Genomic DNA, 24,701 nt, shown 5'->3' with positions numbered 1-24,701 from the left:
GCGCTGAAAGATGGAAAACGTGATGAGAGATGAAGCACGAGATGAAAAGAAAGATGAAGAGATGTCACACCTTCCACAAAGAGAAACCAAATGCACATGCATCCTCAGCACAAACCATTAGGTGTGGAAGCTGACCTAATGACACAGATGGCAATGATGATGATGGTCGTTGTGATGAAGGGAAGATAAATCTCTCTCCTACCTGTAAAAACTGGCAGGTTCGTCCCTGCTGGCAGGTCTGTGCTTTGACTAGGGCTTTATCGATATTGACCGTGGCCTTCTGGTACACCTCTCGGGCCCTGCTCACCGTTAGCGTGCTGGACCAGGAGCTCTTCTTGAGGAGCGGCCCAGCCTGGTCCACTGCCGTCGGGCCTCCGAAAGTCAGAGCGCCTCCTGTGGGGTTGGAGCATGTGGAACAACTTCCAATGTCGTTGTTGCTGCGTGAGGTCTTCAGGGACGAGCGTCCCCCTCCTAGGGTGTTGTAGCTCTGTCCCAAGAAGTAGTGGGACTGGGATTTGTCCGGATGGCGGCCCATGGTCATGACTCCAGAGGGTTGATGCTGGTGGTAGAGGCAGATCTCTCTGTCCAGAGTGTCGTCTGAGCTCCAGTAACCAGACCCAGGTGTCCGTGCACGAGGTTTGGGCTCGGAGCGACTGCGCTCCTTGCTCTTTCCCCGCTTGTTGCTAGACGGCTTGTGTAGGGTGCCTACAGTCATTGAGGAAACGTTCGGGTGGGATGCAGCCGTGGCCATTGCATCGGCTGGGATGGCGGGGTCATTTCCATTGAGGCTGCGCTGACTAGGACCTTCTAGAGAATGGGATTTGGTGAACAGTTTTTGGACAGAGTGTACGAGGTGGCGTATTCGCCCAGGGCTGTCGCTGCGCTGGTGCTCGAGCGCCGCCGTCCGTTTGTATTGCAGTGTGTGATACCCGTCCTTCCTCACTGTTTGCTGCTGGTCAAACTTCTCCAGAAGGGACGGGGGGATGCCAGCCGGGCCACAAGGGCCGTACCCACCCCCAGTTCCCCCGGCTACGCCACCCGGTCCCACATAGGGCACAATGGCGCATTCACCCTTAAACTCGTGCTGTGAGCCGTGATGTCGGCGTGGAAATGTGCTGCAAGCCAGATCAGACTGGCACCCGTAGAAGCCCTGGTCAGTCGTGTGGGCTGGGTTGAGGACATAAGGCCGTCGTTCGTGGCGGAGGGTCAAAGAGTCGTAGGACGGGTCGCAGTGGGTGAGTGTGTGGTGGTGGCTACGGCTAGAGGACAAGCCTTTCATCGTCATCCTGATACACTCACCCTCTCACAGCCTCATCCACACACAATGTGCCTACTGCAGAAAGACAGATGGACAGAGAGACAAGAGGGCCAGAGTAACGTAGAGGACAAACAGATTATGTGAAATAATGAAAAACAAGAGGAAAAAAGGAGAGAGAAACAAAAACAGAGAGGGAGAAAAAAAATATGCATTAAAGATTCAGTTCATACTACATAGTGTCCACTATAGAGAACTGATATTCAAAAAACATTTGTAACAATTCAGGGTGTGATGTTACATCCAGGCCATCGTGCTAGGGATGTAGATGGTTGCCTAAATGAATAGTAGACTAATCTGTCTGAACTAGTCAACTTGTAAAAGTAGACTGGTGTTGGAGCCAACTGACCCCGATCAAGAACATTTACATGTGTTGTGGTGTACAAAAACAGATAGAATGAGTGCACTAAACTGGAAAAGAACACAGGAGTTTCAAGACACATTTTTTAAAATTGGAGTATTTAACTTGAACATGCTGTCTTAACTTGGTGTGACACTAAAAAAAAAAACCAATGTGAGATTTGACAGAATGGCCAAACATGTCTGTCTGAATGTGTATTTCTTTAGCAGGAGTGCAGCATATGCACTGAAAATATATATTGGAAAAAAATATATAAATAATCAACTAGCCAGCTGATTACTAGTTGACCATTGTAACCCATACCCATAATTCTACACTACTATTCAAATGTTTGGGGTCAGTAAGATTTCTTCTTGTTATTTTTGAAAGAAATTAACACTTTTATTCAGAATGGACACATTCAATTGACCAAAACAGTAGAGACAGACAGTAAAGACTTACATTTCTACAAAATATTTCTATTTGAAATAAATGCTGTTCTTTTGAACTTTGTATTAAAGAATTGTGAGCAGCTCAACGTTTTTTCACATAGATAATAATAATAAGAAATGTTTCTTAAGCACCAAATCATGTGACACTGAAGACTGTCGTAATGATGCTGAAAACTCAGCTTTGCCATCACAGGAATAAATTACATTTTAAAATATATTAAAATAGAAAATTGTTATTTTAAATTGTAATAATATTTAACAATATTATTTTTTTGCTGCATTCTTGATTAAATAAAGGCTTCATTGGGGAGCATAAGATACTTCTTTCAAAAAAAATTGCTTGGGAGTATTAATGACTGTCCTCATATGAAAAATCATAATATCACCAATGCTCATTCAAAATGATGTTGATTTGTTGATGTAAATCATATGATGCATAATCATACAGTATATAGGACGGAACAGTAAATGCAGCAGTGTTGTTAGAACACCAGCATTAGCATGTGAAAAACCTCTCCAGGCATGCCTTGCCAAATCTGAAGAAAGACGTGAGAGGAGCGAAATATATAGCCAAAGACAGATTAAGACTGAAAGAAAAGGACTGACGCATTTTGCTGTTTATTCAGCTATATCCTGTTTACTGTGTCAAAATGAGAAATCAGTTGTTCATGCTTGAAGTCATTTGTGAGGCTGTGAATTCATTAAGAGCATTTACCAAAAGATCAATGACTGTACTGAGATCAATGACTTCCAGTGAGATGGATGTTTATACAGAACATGAGCATTCAGCATGTGCTTTATCATGGCTAAAGAGCGTTTAGATTCACCCATGACTATACCATTTGATTTCATACATTATTATTTTTATGAAACAGACCATGATGTGTAGATGGCTCTGTTAAACAAATGTGATGATTCAAAATAATGTCTGAAATATATAACTGCCTTTTTCCAATTTATTAGTCAATTTCTACCTACAAATAAGCAGATAGCGGCTATATATTCACTCGATCATCTAACCATACGCAACTTTTTTTTTAAAAGAAATGAATACTTTTATTCAGCAAGGATGCATTAAATTGATTAAAAGTGACAGTGAAGACATAATGCTACAAAATATTTCTATTTTAGATAAATGTCGATCTTTTGACCTTTCAATTAATCAAAGAATCGTGAAAAAAATGTGTCATAGTTTCCACAAAAATATTAAGCAGCACAACTGTTTTCAACATTGCTAATAATAGGAAATGTTACTTTTAGCACTAAATCAGCATTTTCGAATGATTTCTGAAGGATCATGTGACACTGAAGACTGGAGTAATGATGCTGTGTAAAGCATGCTAAGTCACACACACACACACACATTGTGAAATGTGCATTAAATGAAGAGGCATTCACCCACACAGTCATGATAAGCACGTATAAAAAGACTATTAAAACTTTTATCCTCTAATAAATCTCATTTACACACTCCTCATGCTGTGTGGTGACTCCTGCCTGACATTGTCTATGTGTGTGTGTGAAAGCTGACATAGAGTAAATCTCTTGCCTTATTACTACATCTCTCTCTGTCTTTGTAAGAACGGCAAGACTGAACTGAAGATGAAGAAAACAGAATAATTAATTGCTTTTATACCTTTCTTTGATAACAGATGAAGTCAAACTAATCTTCTCCCAAGACAAAGTTAGAACACATACCCAAATACACTTATTTCCAAGCAACTTTGTTTTGTTTTGATGAAATATGCAAATCCATGAGCGTGTAAGTTCAACCGATTGATGGGAGAGCTGAAACAAATGTAAAGTGTATGATTATTTAATGAGACTGATAAATAAACCATAGCGTCTGTGTTTCTGATGAAATCTTTATAGCGGATGTCATGCCATGCATTATATTAATGCATGAGCTGCCAGTGAGTGTGTTCAAATGTTGTAGTCTTGGCAGAAAAATAGCTTGATGTTTAGGTCTTTTCCCAGAGGAACTAGATTTCTCTGCTTTCTCTCTTCTTAGTGAGGCATATATAACTCTGAAAATAAAAGAAAAATGAAAATGTGCATTCATATCTGAAATTCACTGGAAAAATCCACTAGAAAACAAATCATTGACGTCAAACTTGGTGCAACGTGTCTTGAGGGGTCAAGTTTAAATGTACACAAGCATAAATGAGATTACTTGAATAAAGACCAGAAAATGTTTAATTGTGTCCATCTGTGTGCGTGTGTGTGCGTGCGTGTGTGTGTGTGTGTGTGTGTGTGTATGTGTATAAGTATGTGTGCTTGATACATCCTCATAACGGCTCATGTTTGAGTTGTTGTGTAAGGCTGAGCTCATTCATTGCCCCCTGAAGCATTTCAGATGCATCCTAGTGGAACTTGCTATAAATTAGACTGAGTGGAAATCCATAAATAAAGATGCTCATCTTGTACTTTCTACTGCACTCAACTCACACTAGAGCTTCACAATTCTTCCTGCTCACTTCCTCATCCACACTACTTTGTTCTTCACCCTCTAATAACTGCAATTATTGTCCTTACTCAAATTTATTAGTGGTGGTTTTTAAGGCAAGGTCATACTTAGGGTTTGTGATTTGAACAAAGCATTAACATTACAAATTAAACTTGTGCTCGTAAATCACCCAGCATCATTTGTGCAATGGGCATGAATGATGCCTCAAATTATGCAGCTACTATGTCGAATACTTTAGCAACCACATAACAATACTCTAGTAATCACCCAGAACACCCTCACAACCACATAGCAACACCTTTATAACTACTCTAGAAACCACAAAACAATGTTCTAGCAACTACACAAAACGCCCTAGCAACCACATAGCAACACTCTAGCAACTATCAGAACACCCAAGCAACCACATAAAATGCTTTAGTAATCACCCATAACACCCTCACAACTAAATTGCAACAGTGTTATAACCACCCAGAACACTAGCAACCACATAACAAAGCTCTAGTAACTACTCAAAACGACCTAACAACCACACAGTAAAACCTTAGCAACTATCAGAACACCCTGGCAACAACATAACAATGCTCTAGTAATCACCCAGAACACCCTCCCAACTACATAGCAACACCTTTATAACTACTCTAGCAATTACATAAAAATGTTCTAGCAACTACTCACAATGCCCTAGCAACCAAATAGCATTGGGGAAGCTTTTGAGTGGGCAACCCTAACAACCGCAAACAGCTATGTTTCCCCAAAGCATTGTGAGCCTAAGTAGATCATTGAGACCATCAGTGCCAATGAGTTTTGTGAACTGGGCTTATTACATTTTTGGGAAATACAGCTCAAAACAGATTAGCAACCTCCTAGCAATGCCCTAGCAACCACCCAAAACACAGAAGAAAAATCTTAGGAACCACTAAAATTCCCAAGAAACTGTGTAAAATTGTGGCAGCAAATTTTGCACGGGCAGACATAGCAACTACTCCTAACTCCATAGCAACCACACAGGACTGTGGCAACAACATTTGCAAAATATATAAAAATATCTTTAGCTGACCTTTTTTTGTTCCTCCCTCGTCTTCCTCTCTCTATTTTGGTTTCATTGAAGTGCGCTTTAAAACAATCAAACTATGCTGACAGATGAAACGACAGCCAAGAGTTTCTCTCTCCGGGCCAAACTAATTACGCTGGCTGTCATTAATGAGAGCAGCACCAAGTCACTCTTTGAGTTACACACACTCTGACACACTCTATGAAAAATTTCTTTCTGCAGATCTGTTTGATCAAAGAAAACAAACACAAGAGGAAGAGACACAAAGACAGAGAGAGGGGATGTGTGCAAAGAAGTGCTCAGTAATCACTATGTCAGATTTTAGCACAGCTAAATGATTTCTGAGTAACCGACCTTACTCGTGAAGAATAACAACTGCAAATAAACTTGAGCAACACAGATGATGAAACACATTTAATGAAATCAAAAGCAACGTTATATGTGTGTCCGCACATGTCTATTAGCTATTTAGGATCCCTCAACTTGCTTTTATTGACCATTTATTAATGAATACTCACTTGTTCATTATACATTTTAGCTAATTTGATTAAACCTTCAGAAGTCTCAGCTTCATTGAACACATGCTAGAGTTTAGCACATCGATTATCTAAACAAAGCTTTGGTAGTAAAAATATAATGACTTTTAATTTGAAATACTTAATCTCTATATGCCACTTGAACAAATTTCCCTTATGCCTGCTACAGACTGTGCGATTTCGGCAATCCTATAAGATCACACTGTACAACAAATCACACTGTACGACATGGATCTAATAAACTTGGGCATGTATGTAGACTGTAACGGTGATGACACCTATTGAATCGTAGGCTACGGCGTAAGTTAGTATAGAAGAATAAAACGTCATCAGCATGCGCTAGTGGTAAACAAATAGAACAAGATGAATCACATTTTGGCAATTGTGGATTTTATGTGTGCCGAAAAAAAGAGGAGGAAGCGAAAGAGGAGAATATGGACATGGCCATAGCTAGGGAAAAGAGGCCAAATTGGCATGCAAATTTTGCAAATGGAGCTTAAGGGAAGTAGTTTTAAGTTTTAGCACCATGTCACATTGATCAATAAACCATTTATTGGCTAGTCAGTAGACGTAGATCATAGTAGCAAACAAACTGTGAGATGATCATGCAAAATTTCTGCCACTGTCAGATCTTTGGTCGCAAGAACGTGACAACGACTGTCTTTGAACCTCTCTCACTGTATGACGTAGGACCACCGTTTAGATTGGTAATCTTTCGTCTGGGACAGCCCAACACTGTACGATTTGGCCATCTGAGACAAATGTTAAGAATCCTAAAATATTCCTCTGATCCTAGGCCAAAATCTGAAGTCTTTGATCGCTAGTTTGACATGTTCACCAACAGCCGATTAATAACCGTTGCGATAAAATTTTACCTCAGATGAAATTCTGGCAGTGTCAGAAGATTTCATGCACAGTCCTGCAGTGTGGCTTCTCCTACGACACTCGCCTAATCAAAAACCAATAGGAGCGCCAAACCTGAGATTACAAACCACCACTTGCTCCAAACACATCGCCTTCATTTTTTCCATTTTTCTTTTTAAGACAAGCCATGATCAAAATGAACACTAGATTGTTTTTGTTTGCTAGCCACCATTGCAATCCAGCATGTAATGCAGCTCACAGTCACGTGTCATGGATTGATGACTCCCGATGAGTTTTCTTGCATCCATACGTTTTAAACGAATCTTGACTGCCTTACAGTCTGACATTAATGACAACTGAGATCCTACAGTGTGACATGGCTTACAGTCGTAAAGGACTATTGTAAACATTTACATGCCACACTAGATCATCTACATCAGTGGTTAAAAAAAAAGAAAGTGGTTCTTCTTCCCTTAGTGGGCACACAGCATGACCCTGGAAATTTACACTATTAAGAAATAATAAATATATAATGCTGTTCAAACGTTGAAAAATTTAAAGTGTTTGGCTTTTTAAAGAACTTAATAAATTATTCAGTAAAGACAGACAATTATAATGTTTACAATATATTCATTTCAAATAAATGCTGTTCTTTTGAAAATTATATTCATAAAAGAATCCTGAAAAAAAAGTTTCCACAAAAATAATAATAATATTTCACACTATTACTGTTTTTAACAGTATTTTTTAATCAAATCTATGCGACGGCAGTCATATTGCGCCAGAACGCCCACCACACACCAGTTTATTGGTGGAGAGGAGACAGAGTGATGAAGCCAATCAGTATATGGGGATGATTAGGAGGTCATGATGATGGATAGAGGCCAATGGGCAAATTGGGATTTTTTATGTCTGTACCTTGTTTTAACGTCTCATCCGAAGGACAGTGTTTGTTACAGTATAGTGTCCCCATCAATATACTGGGGCGTTAAGACCCACACAGACCACATGGTGAGCACCCCTTGCTGGCCTTACTAACACCTCTTCCAGCAGCCACCTAGTTTTCCCAGGAGGTCTCCCATCCAGGTACTGACCAGGCTCAACACTGCTTAGCTTCACTGGGCAACCAGTTTTGTGCTACACAGGGTGATATGGCTGCCGGTTGAGCTGCTGGAGAGTTGTTTTCGCTGTCCTTTCCACCTCAGAAAAACTTTGTCCTAAGGCATACAAACTTAAGAGTGGTTAAAATTTATTTTAAACACTGTTTCTAAACATTATAACCCCAACATTTGTCTGTGTGCTGCACATTTTCTGCACACTTCCAGAACCTAAGAGAATACAATGCAGGCTATACACACAAAAGCGGTTCCCGTTTTGTCTGGAAAGTCTGTTGTTTATGGATCACAACTTGTAAATATGTCTAATTATTTGTAGTTGTGTTTTCTATTAACAGTTCCAATTATAAGTTTTATGTATGCCTCCGCTAGCCTGCTAACTAACATTACAGTATTGATGTAGTGTTTACTTTAGCTTTTGTAAGCTCTTGCTTTTGTAAGACTGTTCACTGCCCCTTAGGAAAATGATCCATGGTTTTGTGATCGATAACTGTTTGTATTACCATAGTTTTCCGACAAATAAATGGTGGATAACATAGTATCTATAATCTATAAGAAAATGACAAAAAAAACATACCACTCTGAAAAGTCCGAAATCCGTGCTTGAAATCCGTTCAGCACGATCCTCTTATTCGTTAACACTGGTGGGGTCTGAATCAGGCTCGAATTGGTTTGAAATTGACTCCATTTAAAGGCATACTATGCAGATTCCGTTTTGGTCAAACAGTGACTCTTAGAGTCGCTGTGGAGTACTTGTATTTAACGTTACTGTCGTAAATACCACTCACGCAGAGCCGTCTCTGCACTCACGGCCTGATCCCCTCCCCCCTGTATACTGGTACCTGTTCAGTAGGATGGAAGCGTCAGACATTGAACAGGCACAGATAGACTCCAAAGATGTCTACTGATCAGGTAATGTTTCACGATTTCATACAAATAGTACGTGCCGTAAAGCAAGTCGTGATTCTCGCAAGATTTGGCGGGGCGCCACCTCTCAAACTTGCATTGCTGGTTTTGCCAAATGACTTCGAAGCTGTTATATTAAGGTACAAATCCTGCATAGTGTGCCTTTAATTATTTACACCAGAGCAGAACTTGTTGTTATGAAGGGACGTGACATTTCCTGAACACGCGCTAATCGGTGCCAATCACAACACACTGGGCCAGCTTACCAATCACAGCACATTTCATATTTTGGAAGGAGGGGCTTTATCGAAAACAGGAACTAAACAGCGCGTTTGAGCCAGACTGGGGAGAGAGGCGCTAATAATGTAAAATATGTGAAAAATAATGCGATTTTTGAACAATTAAGCATGAAAACATATTCTAGTACACCCCAAAAACAAAATCAAGACTTTGTGATATTAGGAGCTATTTAAGAACCACATTCTAAAAAAGAATTCTCAACTTTAAATGAAAACTAATTATGGCAGTCCAGACTGAACTCAAAAGCAAAAACCTTTTCACAGAAATAAACAATCTATTACGAAACACTACCAACAAACCTGCATGCACATAAGCGTGGAGGTGTAAACCACATTACGCCTGAACAAAAAAGTGGGTTGCTTGCTAATTGGTTCTGTGACTAAATAAAAGCGCCCTTCCATTTTGAATCCTGTGACCTGCCATCCGTTTGTACCATAACAACATATTGTTCCGACCAGTGAGCAATTTTCTCTCCCTATCTTCTTTTTTTCCTTTCAATAAAGCCCAATAAAGACAACTATAAATAATCTCACGGGGGAAATTGAACGTGGTCGTTTTTTTCTCCTCACCATGGCAACAAGCCTTCCCCCCCCCATCGCCTCACCCAACAGAGAGCACATTGCTCGTGAACTCATGAGGAGTTGGTGAGCAAGTGATACTTAGTGTGAAAAAGCAAGTTGCCATTTCAGTAACAGGGTTAATAGGGAATGGCAGGAGCTTCATGCGGGAAAGATTCTCAGACGAGGACATTCTATTATTGGCATTTTGTGGAAAGATGGCAACATGCTATGATTTGGACTATAGTATGAATTATAAATGAGGACGTTCGGTCATAGTTTTGGATGTGTGTGTGTGTGTGTGTGTCTGTGTCAGCAGCATGTGTTTGTGAGATCTCTGTTTGCATGTGTGTTAGAAATGTCTTGTGGGTGATATGTACAGTTGGCTGAGAGTGCAATAACAGGCTGCTGATGGGGCTGACGGAAACCATCAGGATCAAACTGACTAGTGAAGCAGAGATACAGCCGAGGGGACCGACACAACACAAACTTCACCCTACAGATTATAAACAACAGTCTAAACACTGCATGCGACATGCTAAACTTGCTACACATTTCACGCTCCAAACGGCATATTTTTCTGAAAAACACAGTGCAATGTTTGTTATAAACAACCCAATTTTCCTCGGATGAACACTAATGAAGATAATGTACAGCATAGCCTTTCGGCATCCAATCAGAATACACCTCAATAATAAATAAAATAAAAAGACCAAACCAAGGAAAACAAGATGAAAAGAAGAAATGTGGAAAAACATTTCTGGTATTAGAGGATTTGGAGAGTTCAAAGGAAGGACTGTCATACATTTCTTATAAATAAAACATAAGGAAAACAAAGTGACCAGACTTCAGTTCAGTGGTCAAGATATTATTGACATTTTCAGGGTTATAAATTATGAATGAATAAAGGTTTTGTGTATTTTTATCATGGTATGTCATACTCTGTCATACTACTTTAAATGAGATTTCGTTATCATTGCACATTTATGAATGGCACAGACTGTTACTCATGGCCAGATTTCTCAGCCTTTAAGCAAAAGTTTTCCGTGTTTTTGACAAAATTAAAAATAAAAAAAAACATGGCGGATAATTCAAAAGGATTTCTTTCATTTTGACAGAAACAACCAATAATGAACATAATTTAACCCAGAGGCATCCCTAGGTCCATTTTAGAAGGGCTTCAGCCCCACAAAAAAGTTTACGATTATCTCCATAATCTGTACACAAATTAAAGATCGCCTTGTTCCCCTTTAAAACTCCCATGAAAAAGGCAGCAGGCTTCGGCTCCTCCCTGTATTTTAGTCTGCGTTATTCAGCATGCTCTTCAATCCTGCGGCCCAACGCAGCGCCAACAGCAGCAGAGGACAAGGTGTGTGCATTTATTGATAGATTATCATGACACCTACATCTGTGCAGTTTACATAATGTGATGTGGCAGCAATACAAGACGGTTTCCCAATTCCCATCCACTCTAATAATTTTTTTTACCCCCCATCACAGTTGTTTTCCTCCAGCGAAAATGAAGTGATTCACACCCATGAAGGCATACTTTAGAAAACGACCCTGATGCTATTTTCATTTGAAATTTTTATTTTTAAATTAAACATTTAAAAAAAAAATCAATGTTCTAAAATGTGCTCATCTGCTTTTCTGTAGTATGCATTATTAGTATGCTGTTTACTGAGTTTGATAATATAATTTATTTATTTTAATATCAGTCTAATGCATCAAGCCATGTTAGCGTTTCAGAGCGTCCCCGAGGACATGGGTTTCGTGACATCATCGTGTACAATAGAAGTCCTATTTCATTGGCTAGGCGCCAACCAATAAAACAGCTCCTTTGAACATGCGTGTGCGTGTGACATAACGCCCCCTCCCGGAAGGCGCGACCTCACGGTTAGGTGAGGAGAAGGAGAAGGCTTAGGAGGAGGGTGTGGAAATGGTGTAGGGATGGTGACAGGAGATGGAGAATGGATGGTAATGGCAGGCGGCGGAAGAATGGTGACAGATAGACAACGACGAGCCCACGGCGGCGATGATGGTGTACGTCCGATGGCACAGACCCAGAGCGCAGTGACGAGGGAGGGAGGAGCCAAGGTGGTGTAGAGAAACTGACGTCAACTGGGGGATGACCGACAGAGCCGATGGATCCCAGGGCGCAGACGGAGAGCTGATGGAGAAGAGCGACATCGCTGGCACGGGAGGCCTAGGCGATGCCGCGGCGATGATCGTCTGAGGAAGAGCAAGACTGCCCGAGGACTGAGGCGATGGCGCTGTGATGGAGGACCGAGGCATACCCGAAAGGGAGGAGGAGCCCGCTGCAGCCGTAGGGGTGGAGGAACGGAGCGTAGTGGAATATCCGCAAGTCCGTGGTGGAGGTGGTGTGACAACTGACCAATGGGGAACCGGTGGGACGTGGGAACCCGGTAGAGTCGAAAGGCAGAGGGTGTCTGGTGAAGCCGGATGTGGGAAGAGCCAAGGTGGAGCCGATGGGTCGAGACGGAGCGAGACGATCCGAGGCTGGAGGCGGAGCCACTGGATCTCTCCTCTCAGGCGCTGATGGCGGTTGAAGGACCTGCGGCTTGACATAACTGCTTGGCATTGCAGGAGATGGTAAAGGGCTGCAAACCTCCAGCAGAGGCGGGGCTTGAGGACTGGCTGAGCAGGGCGGTGACGGAGGTAGATGGAGATTTGAGAGGGTTGAAGATAACAATACATTGCTCATACAGGTGTCTAAAAACAGCGATGAAAGTTCTAATGAAACAGATAAAGAGTCCATTGTGCTGTCTAAAAACAGTGATGGAGGTTCAGAAGAACATATAAAAAGTTAATATAGTCCATAGTGCTGTCCAGAAACAGCGATGAAAATACAGAAATGGGGTGGGATAGGGTGAGAGTTGATACCTCCGCGCTGAAGTCCATCAGCCAGTCCTCAGTCTCAATTTCCACCAGTATACCATCGACCACTGATGTCGTGGGCTCACACCCCTGGTCAGACTCACTGGGGGGCTCCTCTTGCGGGGTGAGGGTCCGCGCTGACCTCTTATCTTTGGGCTCTGGCTGACGTGTCGCGGAGAGTGGTAGCTCTCCATCTGCACACACGATTCCTCCGTGGTCTATGGTGGTGGAACGGGCTCTGGGTCCGGCGGTGTTCTGGACGGGGATAAACACTCTCCAGACACAGGATGATAGCATCCCTCCAGTTCAATCCAGAGGTGTCTGGGAGGTCTGTGGGATGATGGTATTTCGCACTGATCCAGAACAGTGACTTCAGGGTCTCGTCGCCAAAGGGGCTGGTGACGGCAAGAAGGCAGAATTGCAGCTGTGGTATATATATATATATATATATATATATATATATATATATGTAGCAAATTACACATTATTTTACTTTGCATATTATTTCCCAGAAAAGATGCATGGTGCCCTTCTAGATTATCTTGATATATTTTTCATTTAGATCACGGCAGGAGACACATAACGTCATCCTCGCAGGAGAACATTTAACATGTGTTAGCCTGAATTAATGTGAAATTGCATAACCAGTTGAGCTCCTAATTCTCAGGAAAGCTAAAACAACAATTATGAAAATGGAAATGGAAAAACAGGAAGTAGGAGGTGGAAGCAAAATAGGAACAAAAAACCCCCAAAAAACAAAAGCAATAAAAAAACACAATCCACTCAATACAAATCCAATTGTGGGGATTTAGCATTAGCAGAAGCTTAGCATGTTCAGGTCAATGGGTGAATAATCTGATGTGACATAAGTCTCTGTGGTTTTCTTCTAATAATGTACCAGCTCCTCAGTCTCTTAGCATTAGCGCTGGTGTGCAGGTCAGTTTAACTTTTAAAACAGGTTAATAGACTGAACTCCCTGTGCTCTTTTGACATAAGGAGGGCAGATGTGTCAGGAAATATTTGATCTCCAGTAGTACATTAAAAAAAGGGGGGGAAAGCTCATCGTTTTTAAATGTTGAAAAGTAGACTCTAATGAGAGAGCTGCTTTTGAATATCAAGCTATGGGAGTTTAAATGTGTGTATGTGTGTGAGGCATCATATTAAAAGGATGAGACCATAAACCGAGGTCCTGACTCTCTGTGGCCATTAAAAATCCCATCCAAATCCTGGCAAAATTTGCCCATTGGCCTCTGTCCATCAACATGGCTTCCTAATCATCCCTATATATAATGATTAGCTTCATCACTCTGTCTCCTCACCACCAATAATCTGGTGTGTGGTGGTCGTTCTGGCGCAATATGACTGCCGTCGCTTCATCCAGGTGGATGCTATTGGTGGTGGTTGAGGAGATTCCCGCTTCTATGTAAAGCGCTTTGAGTGCAAATTATTATTATTATCATTATAAAGGCACAGTATGTAATTTTCGCAGCTAGAGGTCGCATATTCAGAAATCACAAATTATGTTCATGAATGAGGTAATAAAATTAAGTTTTATAACCGTTGCATTTGATCACATGATTTTATTTCATTCTAATGAATTAGATGCAAGTAAAGTATTGTTTAATGCTAAATTACTACTCATACATGTAACTTTATTTGTCTAATTAAATGGTTGGGTAACGTAGCACAGTTATAGACCTTATGCGCCAGAGAAACGAGGGTGCCACCATCTTTAGAATATTGTCTTTGAACTTCCGTTTTTGCAGTCGCTCTGTATATTTCTATGGCATTGCTGTCCAGGAGTAATTAGCTTTTGAAGTGGATTTACTTAATGTAAAGTTAACGAAAGTTATCATGAGGATTGTAATGTTTAAAGCAGATGTCTTAACAAATGTCAGTAGACCGGGAAGATTTTAAAACGAGCCGTTCATTATACGCAAGATCGCTGTGAAAATACAGACCGGAAGTCAAAAGACAACGAGCGCAGCGCTGAAAAGGGGCGGGGCTACATAAGGTCTATACATGTTTAAAACTTACTGACTTACTATTTATGTATAACACAAACTGCAGTTGATTACACTGTCATTCACCAGACTTGTTAAACAGTGTTAGGAACGTCATTTGATACAATTTTATGGGTTCGGGTCATTTTGACCCACGAAGGAAGGATTTGTTAAAGAATGTATGGAGAGGATGAGGGTTCAATTTCAGTCTGTTCTTCACACAAAGCTATCTTATGTCTTCAGAAGACTTGAAATATAGAGTATGAGTAGGGTGACCACCTGCTAATAAGCCCAAGGGGGGACAAGGGGTATGTTTCTGAGGGACAATGTGGGACACTGTCTGGCGTGGCGGTGCCCCACTGGCAGACTCACTGATAGTGGTTTACCCATTTCTAGCACATAGGCCTACCACCTTGCATAGTATTAATAATGCCCTATTCTCCTAAACGTGTAATTTTTGATGTATGCTCATGAATAGGCCAACCAATGTGTATTTTTCTTCTAAATAAAGACTCATAATATTTTGAACATTCAATGAATTGACAGATGTACTTCCACTTAAGATTTACTATTTAATTTTATTTATTTTTCATTACAATTTATTTACTTTAAATAAATTAATAAATTATAATATAAATTTATAGGATTAACAGGAATTGTAGTTGCTCAACACCACAGGAACAGTTAAAAAAAAAGTATTTAAAAAAAATACGATTGACCTCGTATTCCCCTCCCTCCATGTCCGATTGAGAAGGACGTTTTGCAAAGGTCACAAAAAGCCCTCTCGGTATCCCCCTCAACACCTTTCAGTCACAAATATTCATTTCCCCATTCTTGTTTCCTGTACTCACACCTTCTCTTTTTAATTGATGATGGCGTTGCCTCTCAGACAGTCTCGTTCTCGAATTTTTCGAATTGGAAAGCGCGCATCTAAAAGTTCCTTCCTTCCAAGTGTGTCTGGTATGCGCGTGCGTGCGCTGTCATGACAACAACGAAAAAGTTGACAACAACCTAGTCAGCAGTTCAACTGAGGGGTTTGTGTGGCAACAATAGCGTGCTGAAATGTCAAGTAATGTTCGTTTGTCTGCTTGGGGCTCGAGTATATAGAGCGACCAACTTTTTTTTGAGCAAGCATAGATTATGCGTGACACGGTCTCAATTTGCGTGACGCATGAATTGGGCTTCAAACGCTGTGCGCTCAGTGTTGCCAACTATTTTCAAAGGAAAGTAGCTAATGCCTCCCCGAAAAGTAGCTAAATGTCGCTAGATGACGTCATGCGTCAATTAGCATATTCATGACGTCATCGCGGCGTACTTGCGTTCTGCCTGCCTAATGTTTTTTCTAATTAAAATCATGCGCACATACTGTATTTTAATATAATATAATATAATATAATATAATATAATATAATATAATATAATATAATATAATATAATATAATATAATATAGGCTATATAGCCGAAAGTCCAATAAAGCTGTTCTCATTTACTATATTTTTTTGTCAGACAATAGAACGAGTAGCTATTGAATGACTATTTATGTGTAAAATTATCTGAATTGAGAGAGTTCGGGAACTGGGTGAACTAAAGCACTGTGATAGTGAGTATTACAAGTAATAAGCACAAGAAAAGAAAGGAAAATAAAACGGTCAAACTAAATTCTTTAAATATAAAAACAAAAGATAAGTGATAAGTCCGTCCGTGGAAACAACACTGCTCATTCACGTCTGTTAGCTGCCGTGCTGCTGCCCTCAGCCATTCACAGAACAGGGTAGACGCAGAGAGAGGTGTGTGACGGCAAGGAGAAAGCAAATCTCGCGCTCGCAGGACTCATGCTGGCAACATTTGGAGGTTACTGAGGTTTGTTCAAAAAGTAGCTAGATTAGTCGCTAGTCGCTTTTTTGAAAAATTGTCGCTAAAGGGGTCTGAAAAGTCGCTAAAAATAGCGACAAAGGCGCTAAGTTGGCAACACTGTGTGCGCGCACGCGCTACGCGGGACGGGTGGTCACCCTAAGTATGAGTCAAATGGAGTTTTTTATGGAGCATTTTTTGTCACTTTTGATACACAGAAAATACCACACTGTGCATTCTGTTTTTGCATTCCATGGAAGAAGGGAAATCGTACAGCTTTGGAACACACGACACGAGCACATGACATAATTTCCATTTTTGAGCGAAGTGTTCCTTTAATTCCCACAGACTGGCTTTTAAAAAGAATCCCTCTGCTTTTCTGCTGATTTAGCGGTGTGATTAAACAGAAGCCGAAAGCGAAACACTATTGAGCAAACAGCTGCTCTAGATTTCATGTGTGAGTACAATCAGATCTGCAAAACAGGAACAAACACGAACATATTCTCCAAGAGGCTTTCACACTCACATTCTCTCATATTTCATAGCTTTCGTATATTAAAAAATTGTGTTTAGTTCCTGAAGAAAAACCCACTGAGAATCACAGCTATAAAAGGGGGATATGTTTTCTATTAGGTCCCTTTGTTGCAGTGATATAACCAGAGCTTTTGGCCTCTGCTTGGTCTCTGCAGGAGGAGCTTGAATGGCAGGACTGTTAACGTGTTATGACACTTCAGGAAGCCACTGTGCCCTGTGTATGATGACTACAGACACAAGCCTCTCTGCAGAGAATGAAGACAGAGAGCGAAAATAAGGAGGAAAGAGATGGAGGGATGCGTTGGGAAATAAAGGAAGAGTGGAGGGTGTAATAGTCTTTTGTTTCCCATGGCTGTTGGGTTTCAAAGCAGCTCTCGTGACATCATTACCCTGTTTGTACTGTACACCTCTCAGTCTGTCCCCGCGGCTATAGCCTTCATCATGGCATCCAAATGCCCCATAAAACCCAAGAATGCAAACTGACAGACATACACACACACACTTTCTTGTGCTCTCATTCATTAACACATACTTTCATGCAGAGGCTGAGTGATAGAAGAATAAATAGGAAGAGGTAGATGGTGCAACATTTTTCGAAGGCAGCAAATGTTCAAAAATGCAAATGCATTTGAATTCTCATGACTAGTCCACTATAGCAAAGAACAAAACCTGAGAGGAAATGCAGTTGAAATGCCCAAAGCGGAATTGTTCTAATACAAAGCCTTTGCACATGATAAGCGCCACTGAATATCAGAATGCAGGAATAATGTGAAAGAAGTGGTAGAATGTATGTGGTACGATTCTCTCAGATGGTGAAAACATATTATCATAACAATAAACATATCAAAAAGTCTGTTGCATTCCATTCAAAGTTGGATGTGGGATATTCCAACTTGATATAAGACTTTTGTTGTCAGATGCTCACAAGATGAATATATGTAAAGCATTTGCTGTAGCATTTGTTTTTCAGGACAATTCTGCCATGCAAAGGCAGAAACAGAAACACTAGAACTAAGAAAAATGGCTTCAAAGAATTTAAATAGAAAAGATCACAATCTAAAAGATGCAGTATTAGACAACAATTTTGACAAGATGAGTGGTTGCCGAATTATTAACAGAGAAGATCAATTACTATCATACATCAACATTTTGAAGTCAGGGTTGAAAATTGTCAAGTTTCCAAGTTGAAGTTATTGGAGTTGGATGAAACACAAAAATGTTCTTCAAGCAGCTTTCGTTTGAGGCTAGTCAGTTGTAATAACAGTGGTTGTTATCACTGCAAGATACTGTACAAAGTTGTGGTCACATTAGCACAATTTTGGTGAAATAAGTGCTGAAGTGCTGTGGCAATGCTTAGCTCACAAAGTCACTTTCAAACCAAGCAGTTTTCTGTTAGTCAACCCAGTGAATCCGCGTGACCTGTGAACCTGCTGCAAAATCTGCCAGTGGAAATCTTTGCCCTGATGCAAAATTCCAATCGAAATTACTTAATTGAACAATGTTAAATGTGACCGCACCAAAAAATAATGTCAGTAGTAGGGATGCACCAATATGAACATTTTGGCAGATAACCGATCATTCTTTATATTGAAAGCCGTTAACCGTCATATTGGTCGATAAATCTGAATCCAAATTTTTGTATAATTTTTGAGAGCCTGGTTACAAAACAAAATTTTCACCATTAAGATCCATGTCCCAAGCACACAATTATAATGATGTTCTCATTATAATTGTATGTAGCCTATATGATGTAGTGACGTATGCGCGTAAATTTCAAGCAATTCAAAACCATCATGGCGAACAGTGCGCATCTGAAGTGTCTCAGCTGAAAGAAATAATAAATTATTTATCAGCTTTAATATATCAGCCAAATTTTCTTATCAGACCGATATCGATAACATCTAAAATGAACATATATCAGCCGATACCGATATGGTGGCCGATTTATCGTGCATCCCTAGTCAGTCGCTAAGGTAGGACAAACTAGCTAACCTAGGCTAAAAGTTTGCTTATACACACAGATGAGTTTAATACAGAAAATATTTTTACATAAAAAGATTTGAAATACAAATTGGGTGTTTTTCAAAAACAAAAGACATATGTCAAGTTGGCCACTGATCTAGAGCATTTCAGCCTGTTTTCTTTGTTTCATAACCTGCTGAGTATTTAGCCAAGTGTCTGAATACTGCATGGGCATCATTTTATCTTAGTATAACCTAAAGCGGGTCTGACTAGTGTGCTGAAATTTAATTAAGAGCCCCTTAGGGACATTGATCAAACAGGACTGACAACATGTGCAAACAGCTGTGACAGCTATGAACGTCTATGTAATTACATTGAATTTATATTGAACACCAGATAACCTGCTTCTAGTAACAGTGTTTCGATACAAAATCTGGTACACCGTTTATAAAATTGAAAAGCTATAATCCATGAAACATGAATTACTTTATAAAGATAAACAAAACTCATTAATTTATGGCAATAAAAGGTCAGTTTCTTGCAAGAAAATGTGTTTATTTCCTCATACAGTCTTAATGAACCACATGCAATTGATGATTGATGTTAGTTCGGCACCTTCTCTTCCCAGGTTGCATTGCAGAGGGAAGGCAGAGTATCAGGGAGCACCACAATGCTTTTATCGCTGAATAGCGATTTAGCCTTAATGAGCTTCACAAGTCTCGGCAATGAGGTGTGAAATCAAGAGTTTATGAAAAAATGGTAAATGAGTTTTTAATTTCATTGTTGCAAACACGGCAGAGAGCTGCGTTTGTAATTGCCAAACAACTCAAAACAGCAAATTAGGAGAGACACGCTGACTTTGATGAGTTTAACTTGTTTGCATTGACTCCTGAAAGTTTTTGTGCTTCACAAGTGCCACCATTGCAGAGAAAAGAATCATTTCATAACCCAGATAACACCCTGTAATATGGGGAGAAAAGAAACAACTAATCATTTTCCGCAAATGAGGTCATTATTTTGGGTTAATGGACTGAAATGCTTAAAGCCAAGAGGCCTTGCCGTCTAAAACACTGCCTCATTTTCTTGGTTTATTATGACTCATTTATAATTTAATCATGAAAACAAGTCATTAACATTCATTTGAATAATGCATAGTTCCAAGTGGTACATGTGACACAATATTGGCTAATTGTAACTATTAAGCAACCATTTAAGTGGTCAATAGTAAGTGCATTTAACTTGGGTTTAATGGTTATTTTTTATTTAGTCATTTTATTTGAATGTCTTCTCTACAGATGCCGTCAATGCACAAATCATTTACTCTTCCGTTCTTCCCATTCTTAGATCCTGACACGTCCTTGCCGCACAAAATATAGCACTAATGAAGCACGCACATGCACACAAAATAATAATCTACCTAAATTACCATGTCTTCATCCCTCTCATTCACTCCCATTGACTCGGTATCCGTGGATACACTGCTGAGCTGGTGCTCTTTGAAGTCTTCCTCGAGGCTCCTTTTCAAATATCACCCATTTTGTGGAAGCAATTGAATTTTCCTTGGCACTGGTGTTAAACATTAACCCCGCTAGACCAATTGATATTCCGAACGTGGTGCTCCGAATACTGTTCCTTTCTTCCTAAACTCCAGCCCCAGTTCCCAGAGCATAGTCTGTGCATCATATGGGTCTGTTTCTCACTGTGCTGCATTCAGTGCATATTACAGCTCTTTAAAAAGAGCTTCAGTTAGAGTCGAGCTTAGAGAGTTTGATACTTTTAACATCAAAAAGCTCCAGGCACCAAATCTGGTTTTCTGGCAGGAAGGACAGCGCTCTGCCTTTAGAGATCCGACTACAGAAAACCACTCTGGATAATGGTGTGAGCTGCAAAGTGTTTAATACCCACAGATCAGTTTTCAGGTCCTGTGATGATTCCATGTCTTTGGTTACATTGGATTATGTTTGACTGGTCCACATGAACCAAAGGGCAAAATGAGATTACAGCTCTATTCGAATTGGACTTGTTTTCTTATCACCCTATGTCAGTGATTTCACCAACCGATTCAGATGGGACTAACATCTCCGTGTTTATTACAGAGGTTTTCTAGATGTGGGCGTTACAGTGGTTCCGTGCATAAGTGTATGATGTAGTAGGCTATATGTATTTGAATGGAATATGTATCTATATCATTTTCATTTACAGTATTATAAAAACATTTAAATGAGCTTAATGTGAATTTATAGAAGTGGCTGCTTATAATAAACCCATGCAAGTGCGCAGGGTCATTCCATGGTCAAATCAACCAAATTTCGGAAACTTCCCCAGCTCAAATTTTAGATTTCTTCTGTAGAAAGACAATTATAAATAGTGACGAAAGCCAAAATTTTAAATTTCGTGCATGTATATTTACCGAGTAATCCACTATTTTGTAGAAGGGGGTCAAAATGACAATTTCCACCTGAGATTTGGAGACAAATTAGAGGGGTGTAAAATGACTTTAGAAAGATGGCAGCATCATTATTTTATTTTTACACAGAGATTGGTAGGTCTATTAGTAAAATCTGTTGACTTCAGCAATCTTTGTTGCATTATATGCCAACGGTGACAGTTAAAAAATGGCAAAAAGCACTTCTTCTGTTTTTTGCCTCGAGTTTGCCTACCCCCAAGAAGAGTGGGCATCTGAGAAGAACTTTCAAGAAGAACTCAAGAAGTTTTAAAAATATCTTGATATCCTTTTAGATTATTCTTAACAAACTTTTCTTTTGCCATATTAATTTTAAAGGCCCTCGATGGTTCAATCCCAGAGATATGAAGATCTTAATGTGGATCCATGAGTAAACTGGCAAATTGTACACATTTTTAGTGGTAAAAAAAAAAAGTGGGTCACTTTCACAAAGTGAAAACTTTTTTCTTTTAAAGAGGAATATCTAAGAACAAATAATGTTAAAACTAGAAATGCATCTCATTTTTTTTTGTATCTCAATTTCATAGAACATGCCATAAATATATATATTTTTCAAAGTTTGCATGCCTGAAACTCTAAAAGTATTCAAGATATCTTAATATCCTTCAAGATTCTCATTCTTAATAAACTTTCCTTTTGAAATCTTCATTTTCAAGGCCCTATATAGTTCAGTCCCATAGATATGGGGATCTCAAAGCAGCTCCATGTTCAAATTGTTGAATTTGACCCATTTTCAGTGATTGAAATCCAAATGTGCTTCACTTTGCACACAGCTGATACATATTGCATTTAAAAAGGAATGTCTGAAGAATGAATAATGTTTAAACTAGAAATGTATCTTGTTTCCCTCTATCAGAAGAATTGCAGAAAACATACCTATCTGAGTGCCAAAAATCCACTGAAATTGTCAAGTTGAGGCACATTAACTTGCTCTCAAACATGTATTTATAAGAATCTATATTTTAATCAGTTTTAGGGATATTTGGGAGATGCGATTTTGTTAATTTTAACAGCTTCTGAAGCTACCAAGAGTATAAAAAAATATGCAGTACCGTAACTACGTTATATATTTAGGAGATCCCTCTATTTAGGAGATTGAACAGGGCATTAAAAATGAAGATTCCAAAAGAAAAGTTTCATAAGAACAATAATCTAAAATGACATTAACATCATTTAACACTTCTTGAATGAAATACATGTAAACATGAAACAAAATGTTTGTTTTTGGCACTCAGAGAGGTGTGTTTTATAACTAATGTTAACAAATACAGCATAATTATTAATGTATTAGTGAATGTTGAAATTAACATCAACTAAGATTAACACATGCTGTAGAAGTAGTGTTCATTCTTAGCTCATGTTAAATAAAGTAGTTAACTAATGTTAACTAATGAAACCTCATTGTAAAGTGCTACCGGTTTTTATATTTCTATATATAATTATTTTATTTCAGCTTTAGTGTTAATCATTTTAGTAACTTCCACTTATTTCATTTCGATTTAAAAAAGAAAAGTTTCATCTATTTAAATTTTATTTTAGATCTATTTCAATTACAGAAAACTGAAAATGTACATGTACTTTTTGTAGATTTGACTCAATTGCATACCTTTTAAATGTGCTCAAATCTACAAATAAATATATTTTTCTTCTTTAAAAACCCTTCGATTTGAAGACTCTTTGTAAATATAACAAATATTAAAATGTACTTAGAAAGTTTGAGCTTTCCTTTCTACAAGCCTAAATTGAGTGCAAAGTTACAGTTTACTGAACATTATATAATATAATATATATATTTATGTATTTAATTTACATACTATTTGAAAGACAGCAAATAATAAATAAAAAAAATTGATATATTATTTAACTAGGAAACTTAGTTGATCAGTTTCTACTTAGCTGAAGTTTACTTTGCAAGACTCTGTTTCAACTCTGAATTAAGTCATACTTTTAAAGTGTATGCTTTACTTAAGTAAATAATACAGTAGATATTGTGTAGACTACATATTCACATAATAGAAGTAATGTGGTACCCACCCGATTCCCGAACACAGAGATCTCAATATACTTGGTACACAAACAATACACAATAACGGTAACATTTGATGGATCATTTTTGTTTGTGAATGTGTCATTTTGAGTAGAAAATGAACTCCAGATGTCACAAAACAGCAAGTTACTAAACAACAAAAATAATGATAAAACCATGTAAAAACAGCTGGAAAACAGTGAAAAATGCAACCCTATTAATTATTTATGCCCCAGTACATGATGGAAACACCAGTTTCAGAAAGCTGAGTAGGTTTCACTTAATTTTACTATGTTTATATTTATGTTTTAATTTCTACAAGCTTAAATTGAGTATGAGTACTAATATATAATTTACTTTTTTTTTTATCTTAAAGAGATGAGCTCCACCCACTTTGGGCTTCAAAAATGCTCTTCAGAAACCTACGGGTGACGTCACAGACACTACGTCCATATTTATATCTATGACTGCACCACAGAATCATTTTTATATACAGAAGCAGCTCACAGAGCATCACCAGAGATACGTTACCCTTATAGTATTACTCTGACAGAGGTGTTTGGGTTCACGCAGCTATTGTTGGAACACTATGTGTGTGTGTGTGTGTGTGTGTGTGTGTGTGTGTGTGTGTGTGTGTGTGTGTGTGTGTGTGTGTGTGTGTGTGTGTGTGTGTGTGTGTGTGTGTGTGTTTGTGTGCACAATATAACAGTGACTAAAGGTATCATAAAAGCCAGTGATTATTTTGCTACAGCTCACAAAACAGCATCCTAGCATCCCTTGCTGCAGTTAGGCCGCTGCCATAGCGACTGTAAAAGCAGAGACCTGGCAACACAAAGGTTAGTCTGATCTCAGACAATGAAGTGAAGCTGACTTCACAGTGTGACTTCCCCTGTATCCTCTAATCCTGTTCTCTGGGCTTCCTACCTTCCAGCGCGAGTATCCAGTTCTGTTAGAGACAGACAGCAGACAGGCTGATAGAAGCTGTTAGCATGAGACTTCCTCAGAACTACTGATGTGCACAGACAAAATATCTAAAAAATAATCCTTTGTGTTTCA

At 39.2% G+C, this 24,701-nt stretch overlaps 1 protein-coding gene across 6 annotated transcripts in view; it reads right to left on the bottom strand.

The window, feature by feature from the left end:
• The window catches only part of dlgap1b (discs, large homolog-associated protein 1b), a 146,319-nt gene that overhangs the window by 59,808 nt on the left and 61,810 nt on the right, over positions 1 to 24,701 (bottom strand). For 5 of the 6 annotated variants that reach the window (XM_079862986.1, XM_079862984.1, XM_079862989.1 and 2 more), the window contains one exon: positions 203 to 1,333. In XM_079862986.1, coding sequence (XP_079719112.1) covers positions 203 to 1,285 — 1,083 coding nt within the window. In that variant the 5' untranslated portion in view covers positions 1,286 to 1,333. The remainder of the gene's footprint in view (positions 1 to 202; positions 1,334 to 24,701) is intronic. The other variant, XM_079862987.1, reaches the window with a different exon arrangement.

Source organism: Squalius cephalus (assembly GCF_949319135.1).
Source record: "Squalius cephalus genome assembly, chromosome: 25".
In the NCBI taxonomy this organism is placed as follows: domain Eukaryota; kingdom Metazoa; phylum Chordata; class Actinopteri; order Cypriniformes; family Leuciscidae; genus Squalius; species Squalius cephalus.
This window is presented reverse-complemented; position numbering and strand designations above follow the sequence as displayed.